The sequence below is a fragment of the Bos indicus genome, chromosome X (genome assembly GCF_029378745.1).
Source record: "Bos indicus isolate NIAB-ARS_2022 breed Sahiwal x Tharparkar chromosome X, NIAB-ARS_B.indTharparkar_mat_pri_1.0, whole genome shotgun sequence".
NCBI classification, from domain to species: domain Eukaryota; kingdom Metazoa; phylum Chordata; class Mammalia; order Artiodactyla; family Bovidae; genus Bos; species Bos indicus.
This window is the reverse complement of record NC_091789.1, coordinates 79,591,171-79,600,935: the sequence shown is the minus strand read 5'-3', so window position 1 is coordinate 79,600,935 and position 9,765 is coordinate 79,591,171. Positions and strand designations below refer to the sequence as shown.

Here is a 9,765-nt window from a genome sequence, read left to right as displayed (position 1 = left end):
TGTCACTTTATCAGGAAATCTTGGTTACTGATGGATCTCATTATTTTCTCCAGGGTCTTTCTTTGTTTGGTTAATTTATGAAGTCCAAGAAGTGTGCTTTCAAAGCTGCTCAATGTCTCTGTCTTCATGCCCTTAATTTTGTAGGAATTCACCCTTCCTCTCACCCCTGCTCTCAGCAGCTCCTAACTCTCATCTGAATCCTTTTCAACCTCCTTCTAATTTTCCCAAACCCTCTTCTAAACTTTCCCTCTATCCTCTCTCTAATCCCTCCATTTCTCATTCAGTCTACCTCCACTCCAACCAGTCCTCTGCTCTGTCCATCCTCCTGTACCCCATCACTCACTGACATGTCACTACTCCTGGAATGTTCAAGCTTTGAGACTTTTCAATTCCCTCCCTCCCTTCCTACTTTCCTCTCTCCCTCCTAATTTACTTGTGTCTTATTCATTCACTCAGCTAAACCAAGAAATAATTAAAACACTAGTAGAATTTGCACTAGTTTATTGGTTTTTTAAAAAATCACTTGCAAATTTATTTTCTTTATTGAAAATATGCTGCAATTGTTGTGATAAAGAAAATCTTGATAAGGAAAAAATCAAGTCAATATAACAACTACATTTTTAGATGTTAGTTTCTATTATCTTCATGCATATTGTTAGAATAAATTGTAATTAAAACAGGCCCACATTAATGTAGGGTTCAAAGAAGGGGGCATGAAGGATTGGTGAAAAAAATGTAATTCAAAGTTATCAGGTTCAGTTCACAATCCGAGGCAGGGTTGTTGTACAGGTAGCCTTAGTTCATTGCCAGAGATTCAGTGGAAGATTCTGGGAGCAGCAAATGCTGATGACAGCTGAGGTTACAAAAGATAGGTTTCTTGGAGTAGTCACTAGGACAAAGAATCTACCCAGCAATTATTTCATCATGATGTCTTCTATTCCACCTGTGCCTGAAGCAATTGTAGTGACAATAACAGGATGTAAAAGATATAGTGTGGGTACTCTACTCGATGTTAGGATCATGTGTTTCAAGTGGATTCCAAGAATCAGAGGGTACCTTGGTGCATGAATAATGTCAAACTGGAGCTCTTCAACATGGTTTCCAATTTTAACTTCAACAGGTGGTGTTTCCTTGGTTATAGGTCCATTAATCAATGTATGGCCATCTACAGTTTCCAGCATCAGAGAAAAGATGTTACTGCGAATGGGCAGCTTCTCTTGAGGAACCACAGAATGGTCAATGCTGTTTCTGTAGGAGCCTGAATCCACTGTAGCTTGCTCAAAGAGCTGTCGTCTTCCCGGTCGGATTTCAACGGTAAACCATAGTGTATGAAATATGGATACTGGAAGTGAGGGGGATGAATATTTGTAGATTGGCCTGCCCGGGTTCCCCCTTACCACAGGGCCTCGATGTTTCCCACCTGCTGGGCATGATGAAGCTTGACAGGGCAGTCTCTGGTGAAATGACCAGGATGTCCACAGTAGAGGCACAAGTGGCCTTCACGGCAGCGGGCTCGATCAGCTTCATTGAGGTGTTGGTGACAACTTGAAGCCTGCACTGGCTGGTTTTCAGCTGGTAAACTCTTGAGTCCAGCTCTCTCCTCAGAGGGACTTGCATCTTGTGGACTTGGATCAGGTTTACCACTTAGCTTCTCTTCTAGGGAGATGCATTGGGTGATCAGATCAGACAGATTGGTAGCTGGGCTTGTGTGAGACAGTTCACTTCAGATAGAACTGGCAAACCCTTCCTGAAATTGGATTCAGAGAATGCTTTCACCCAAATTTTGTTCTTGAATAATGAGGTGGAAGTGGGTTGCATACTGGTGGACATGGTCTTCTTGTTGGCAGAGCTTAGGGATGTGGTGGTTGGCATCTTCCATGTTTTCTGGATTGTCAAAAGTATCCTGAAGCACTTGCATGAAACTTTCAAATTGCTCCAGCAGGGGGCTTTGGATATCTGCTAACAGCTGGAACCACTAACAGCTGGAACAACTTTTCTTCTTTACCTAAGAAGTAGTTGCCAACAAAGCTTACCAGAGCTGCTTTGGTGGGATACAAGCACCCTCTGACTCTCATGGAACTCTTCAATTGAACCAGAAACTCAGGAATCTTCTGGGTATCCCTACTGAAGGCTAAAGAATATTCTAGGAGGAAAGCTTCATCCTTTAACTCATTGGAAGACTGTGGAAACTCTGAAGCTGTTGTTGTTTCAGCAGCTGTTAGACTGTCCAGGGACTCCTTGGATGTTATGAGTCCTAGGAATTCCTGGGCATGTTTAGGATCCTGGAGCTCCTGGGGAGCAGGAAACTCAAACAATTCCATGTGTCTAGAGGTATCTTGACATTTTGGTGCCTCCTGTAGCTCCTGGGCATTTGAGGGGTGCCAGGGCTCTAATTTCTGGGGCTCCTGGCCTGCTGGGGCATTCTGGGTATCTGGGGACTTCTGATCCTCCTTGAAATTTGGAGGTTTATGGTCCTCCTGCAGAGAAGGCAATGGCACCCCACTCCAGTACTCTGGACGGGGGAGCCTGGTAGGCTGCAGTCCATGGGGTCGCTAAGAGTCGGACACGACCGAGCAGCTTCACTTTCACTTTTCACTTTCATGCATTGGAGAAGGAAATGGCAACCCACTCCAGTGTTCTTGCCTGGAAAATCCCAGGGACGGGGGAGCCTTGTGGGCTGCCGTCTATGGGGTCGCGCAGAGTCGAACACGACTGAAGCGACTTAGCAGCAGCATGGTCCTCCTGGGCCATTGGGAGCTTCTGAGGCTCCTTGGCCTCCGAGGGCTTTCAGGATCTCCAGGCTCCTGAAAGTTTGTAGATTATTGGAGGTGCTTGGGGATCTTGGGTTGCTGGGGGCTCCAGGCACCCTGGAGATGCTAGGGGCTCCAAGGACTTTTGGGGATCCTGAAATGCTGAGGTCTCCCAGGTTTGGAGGTCCTGAGACTCTCTGGGCTTTGGGACTCCTCGACATCTGGGGGCTCTTGGGGTTCCAAGACTGCTAGAAAATCCAGGGGGCTCTGGGAGTCTCTGGGTCTCCTGGAGTGGTTCATCCTCCTTGGCTGCTTGGGGCTTCTGGAGTTCTTGAATGAGGGACTGCAAGGCAGCATTTTCCTCCATCAGCTGCTGACTTGAGCCTGCAGAATTTCATTCTCTGATTTCAGAGCAATATAGGATGCTGCTAAGTCCTCCATCATCTTTTAAGGAAATGAGGTTGGTTTGGCAGTTTGCTGCTGAGAGAGTAGGTGAGTGCTTGTGAGGTCTTTCTAAAAGCTCCTCACAGGCAGATATCAGGCTCCGTGAGCTTTCCAGAAAATGGGGATCTGTGTCCCACCAAAATTGATTAACAAGCCTCTGGAGCTCAGAAAAGGGAGATATTAGATACACTGTGAAGAGAGTGTGATCTGAGGATCAGAAACTGTGGAAAGCACTCATTAGAAATAAATAATAAGAAAAGTTGCCTGACGGTGCTGGATTTCTTTTACTATAGGCTTATATTCATGAGCTGGGTCATATATGCTAGCTCTGACCTCATGACATCTTAAGACAACATCTGATCAAGACTGTGTATTTATTTTGCATTCTTCTTTTGAAACTGAACATTATAATAGAAGCAATTTCCCCCTATTCTTTCCTGTTTTATATAGTATTTAATTTCTAATGTCTACTTTAATTTCCCAATGTAACACTTGGATTTTAACAGCTGCTTTGAATGACTAAATCAAATGTTTGAACAATGTGGAGATTTTAAGTTATGTGTGGGCAAACCCAAGAGATATTTTTGGGTGGCTGGGGTAAGAGGTAGGGGGGAGCTTTCTGACATCTCAGAAATCATACCACCTAAGTAAACACACAAGATTAGTCTCAGGAACAAACAAGCAAAATTTTACTAAATATATATATGTTCAGCAGACACATGTGCATTATTTATAAAATACCTCAAAATAGTTAGGAAAATAATATTTATAAATGTACATTACCATTCAGAGACTTAGTCCAAGAGCTCCACTGTCTGCATACCTGTCACAGAGAAGGGAAGCATGTGAATGAATGGCTGTGGAGGCTTGTCTTTTCTGCATACACTGAACTCAAACAAACATACCCACTCCAAGAACACATTCCAGCTCTCCTCTGTAACATAGCTATTTTGAGTGTGGAAGAATTTATTTATTTCTTTTGACAGTACCTCTCAGTTTAGAGCCACAAAGAAAGTAGGATGCGGCACTGATGTGAGGCAGCCTCATGTACTCAGTCCTTGGTTACTTTAATAAATATTTGGCCAGGAAACTGGGAGTAATGCCACTGCCCTTGTGAAAAGTTGCAAACATTTCTGAATGACCACAGTAGTTTTGGAGTTTATTTTTTATATCTGTCTCATATAACCTCCCATCACTCTGTCCACACTGGGCTGTTTGTTGAATTCTTACTCAGAGAGCAGCCTGCAACACCTTAGTCCCCGCCGCCCCGCCCCCCACTTACTCTGTTCCTAGTGTCCCTCCCTGTAATGTTTTCTTGGGAATTTTACCATGGACAGACCTGGACAAGGTATAATAGGGTAAGATTTTGTGGGAGGCCAACTTTATTGAAGGGTACTTGTAACAGTCTTGCAAGGTCCTTGGCTTGCTCTGAATGTCTTGGCCCAGGGTTCTTATCTTTCCCTGAACCATTCAGGTGCTCTAGCAAGCACCCAGGTATCCCACTAATGGCTGGCCTCTTGAGAAATGACCTTGCTCAAGATCTCACTTTATCTTCTTGTGACAAATCATAGTCATGCCCTGGGCATGGGCCTTGTGGCCATTTTAGGTAAGTCTCATTTTTTGTCCTAGTAAGGTGTGGGTTTGGGGGCTGTCTTTGGCCAAATCAAATCATACATCTGGTTATTCATTGTCCCAAGTCTCCTTTAAAAATGGTAAGTTTTTTTTGTTGTTGTTAAGATTGCATTTTATTTTTATTTTTTAATTTTTTTTACTTTACAATATTGTATTGGTTTTGCCATACATGTTGATAAAGTTTTACATTAATCAACATAATGGGATAAACCCTGGTGATGGAATATTCCCAAGTCATTGCAAATTGATGGACTGAACTAGCTGAACCGGAATGGAGAGGCTTTGAAAAGAAAAGTAAAACCTTTTGCAAATCGAGTGATTGTCTTTCCTTTTTATGTTTTAGTCTTTGTAAACAAAACACATAAAAATACTACCATCATCAGGAAATAATGTGTTCTAGTTATGTGAATTTTTCAGATAACTGAGGTCTTTCCTTTGAAAATCCAAAACACACAGTTGATACTTACCTTGTGTGTGTGCTCAGTCATGTCCAACTCTTTGAGGTCCCATGGACTCCAGGCTCCTCTGTCCATGGGATTTCCCAGGCAAAAATACTGGAGCAGGTTGATGTTTCGTACTCCAGGGGATCTTCCTGACCCAGGGATTGAACCTTCCCGCGTCTTTTATGTCTCCTGCATTAGGAGGCGGGTTCTTTACCACTAGAACTACTTTAGAAGCCCTGTTTACCTTACTAATTAAAAAAGCTGAGAAATATTTATAGCATGCATTATACTTCTTTCTTCATTCTTAAGTAGATTATTTTGAGTGTAATTTAATTTTTAATGGTTTGGGCTCATACTTATATGAAACAGCTCCTTTACTATGTTTAACACCATGTTGCCTCCTGAAAGTTATCGAGAAGTATAAAGCTGTCAGTCTTCAAATTAAATATCTCAAAATTGTTACACTTTACAATTTCTTATAATTTTTTTTTCACTTTGTATTTTTTCTACTCTTTTGCTATCAGACTGTCACATAGCCCTTTCACACTGCTATCTAAATGCCTGTCCATATTTGTTCAGTCCCCCAGTCATGTCTGACTCTTCACGACTGCAACACACCAGGCCTTTCTGTCCCTCATCATCTCCTAAAGACTGCCCAAGTTCATGTCCATTGCATCGGTGGTGCCATCCAGCCATCTCATCCTCTGATGCCTCTTCTTCTGCCCTCAATATTTCCCAGCATCAGGGACTTTTCCAATGAGTCAGATGTTTGAATCGGATGACCAAAATGCTGGAGCTTCAGCTTCAGCATCAGTCATTCCAATGAGTGTTCAGGGTTGAGTTCCCTTAAAATTGACTGGTTTGATCTCCTAGCTGTCCAAGGGAGTCTCAGGAGTCTTCTCCAGCACCACAGTTTGAAGGCATCAATTCTTTGGTGTTCTGCCTTCTTTACAATCCAGCTCTGACAACAGTTCATGACCGCTGGGAAGACCATAGCCTTGAGTATATGGACCTTTGTCGACAGAGTAATGTCTCTGCTTTTCAACACAGTGTCTAGGTGTGTCATAGCCTTTCTACCAAGAAGCAGTTGTCTTCTGATTTCATGCCTGCAGTCACCAGCCACAGTGATTTTAGAGCCCAAGAAAAGGAAATCTGTCACTACTTCCACCTTTTCCCCTTCTATTTGCCATGAACTAATTGGGCCAGATGCCATGATCTTAGTTTTTTTTTTTATATATAAATTTAGTTTTAAGCTGGCTCTTTCACTCTCCTCCTTCACCTCCATCTAGTGGCTCTTTACCTGTCTCTACTAAGTATAGGTAAATTTGGCAAATTATTTAGTCCTTCTAAAATTTAGTGTAAAACTCATCTTATAAAATTGTAAAATGGAGTTATTACTTGCATTTAACTTTATAGAGCTTCTTGGACATGGCTGAGTGACTGAACACGGGCTTCCCAGATGGTGCTGGCAGTAAAGAACTCACTTGCAAATGCAGGAGATGTAAAAGATGCAGTATTCAATCCCTGGGTCAGGAAGATACCCTGGAGGAGGAAATGGCAAGCCATTCCAGTATTCTTGCCTGGAGAATCCCATGGACAGAGCATCCTGGCAGGCTATAATCCATGGGGTTACAGAGTTAGCCGTGACTGAAGTGACTGAGCACAGCACTATATAGTTGTTGCAAAGATTTAATGAAATAATTCATTTAAAAGACTTAGCACAGTTTCTAGCAGCTAGTAACCCCCAATGAAGGTTAACTATAATAATGATGAGGAGGAGGAGGAGGAGGATTAGAAAATGTAGCTAGAGAGATAAATTTTCTAGAATTGTGTAAGGGATGAATAGGGTCTCTCATATGAAGAAAGTTACAGTGCGTGTGTTTTGCATCATTGACTTTATAACACTCAGGAGCTTTTCTTTTCTTCTTGACTGGGTTATGGATGATGCAGTTTACCAAATAGCACTCTAGAATGAGAATTGGAGGCACCTAAGCATGAAGATGAGATGATTAACAAAGGGATTGTGGAACAGTCCAGATAGATGTCTAAAAAGTCCATGGACTAAAGCACGGAACAGTGCCTTGCTTACAGGCATATTTATTCAGTGGGTAAATCCAAAGACCTCTCCCCTACTCCTGCTAAAGAACAAAGACCAAATTCAAAGTCCTTAAGTACAAGTTTCAAACTGTCTAAACATAGAGAATTATTCTGAGTGGGAAAAAGAACTATGCTGACTTTTTGTCAGAATGCCTAAAGTAATTTTAATATCCTAAAATGGATATTTATTAATATCCTATGCTATGCTATGCTAAGTCACTTCAGTCGCGTCCAACTCTGTGTGACCCCATAGACAGCAGCCCACCAGGCTCCCCTGTCCCTGGGATTCTCCAGACAAGAACACTGGAGTGGGTTGCCATTTCCTTCTCCAATACATGAAAGTGAAAAGTGAACGTGAAGTCATTCAGTCGTGTCCGACTCTCAGCGACCCCATGGACTGCAGCCTACCAGGCTCCTCAGTCCATGGGATTTTCCAGGCAAGAGTACTAGAGTAGGATGCCATTGCCTTCTCCATTAATATCCTATGTTAATCCTAAAATAATTAATATCCTAATAGCCTAGTCAAGTAAGAATAAGAAAGCAAAAACATCCAAACTCTCATCTTGTTTCCCCTATACTTTAATCTTCTTATGCTCACAACATGATGGAATTTATGGAGATTTAGGATAGTTATGAAAATATTTTAAGTAAATTAGTTTCTTTTTTTTTTTTTCTAAACTGGGCAAATGAACTTCTAGGGGAAAAGGAAGAAAAATATGTTCATTTAACAGATATAAAGACTGCACAGTTCTAGTTAATGCATATATATGGGATTTAGAAAGATGGTAATGATGATCCTATATGTAAGGTAGCAAAAGAGACACAGGTGTAAAGAACAGGTTTTTGGATTGTCAGAAAAGGCAAGTGGGATGATTTGAGAGAATAGCACTGAAACATGTATAGTACCATATGTAAAATAGATCGCCTGTGCAAATTCAATGCATGAAAGAGGACACTCAACCAAGAGGGATGGGGTGGGGAGAGAGGTGGGAGGGGAGCTCAAGATGTGTGTGGGGGGGGGGGGGCGGCGGACACATGTACACCTGTGACTGATTCATGTTGATGTATGGCAAAACCTACCACAATATTGTACTTATCCTCCAATTAAAATAAATTAATTTTGAAAAAAGACTGCACAGTTAAGTTCAGTTATGTTAATACATTACATATATTAATTGTTAACTTAGGGAGAAAGAGAAGGGAAAGTTTAAATGAGATGAAATTCTACTTTGTACATCACACTACAAATTATAGTTTTATTTTATTGGCAATATACAATATGAAACATTTTAGATTTCTGCCAGGATCTTCCTTCTCAAAGCTGGCTAGGCTACATCTTCAAGTAACTCATGCTCCTGCCCTTTCTGTCCCTCCTTCTTCATGCCTGGAAAAGAGTCAACAGGACATATTACCCCACAGGCCTCTGGCACAATACCAAGCTACCCCTTGGGGAAGTATCACCCTGTTGTCTGTTTTGTTCAATATATTATTCCTATGGTTGTGTTAGAGGCTTGCAGCACTTTAAACTTAACTCACAATGTGCTTTGTACAAGTCAAACCTTTTGTTACCAACACTATACGGCATCAGGGCAACAGGAATTCTCAATTACTTTAGAAGTTGGAAAGCTTTCCAAGAATTTTTCCTACTCATGTAACTGAGATACAAAGCATATAGTAATGAAATATAGTACAACTCTGAAGGTGTCAAAGTTTGTCACCCCCTTGTCTCCTTTTATGATATTTGCCTTCTTCTCATTTTATTTCTGGTCCCATGCATACTTAGGTGGCCTTTCCCTTTGATCAGCTATAATTTTGGGAAAATGAATCCCTACAGAGTTCTAAAAGGAACTTTCTTGTAGTATTTTCATAGGGTATTCTGAAAGGCCGCAATCTGTTCAAGATCCTTCTGTTAGGAGAGACATTCTGAGACAGAGATACAATTTTGACATCCTTTAGATCACACTACTCTGGTGGCCCTATATATTTTCTTCCTTATAAGTTTGGCCCAGTATGGCTCCTAGCATTAGCAAATTTGATTAATGATCTCAATGCCTTGGTTTCATTTAACCCTGGTGATGTGTTGATCAGGCTGCCCTAGCTAAGGGTTGAAGCAACTACCATCAAGCCTAAGAGTGGGATAGGGAGCTTTTGCTATAACCTTACTCCTAGGGATATTCTTCTTGCAGGGATCTGGCCTTCTCCTTTACTTCCTAGAGGCCTACTCTCTGGGATTTGTCACTGTTGGTTCACTCAGAAAGGAGACTAAGTCCAAGTTTATGGGAACAACATGGCAGAAAAGAGAGAGCCAGGGGTAGAAGGGAGGAGGAGGGGAGTGAAGAAGGAAAGATCATAGAAAATCTAGAAAGATGCTTTAAAAAAAGTATATGTACCTTTTGGTA

At 41.7% G+C, this 9,765-nt stretch overlaps 1 protein-coding gene across 1 annotated transcript; it reads right to left on the bottom strand.

The window, feature by feature from the left end:
• Positions 1-914: 914 nt before the first annotated feature.
• Positions 915-3,194, bottom strand: RTL3 (retrotransposon Gag like 3). The gene is given in 5 exon segments (XM_070785054.1): positions 915-1,242; positions 1,398-1,999; positions 2,001-2,477; positions 2,914-3,122; positions 3,125-3,194. Coding segments are annotated over 5 exon segments (1,686 nt in total).
• Positions 3,195-9,765: the final 6,571 nt, after the last annotated feature.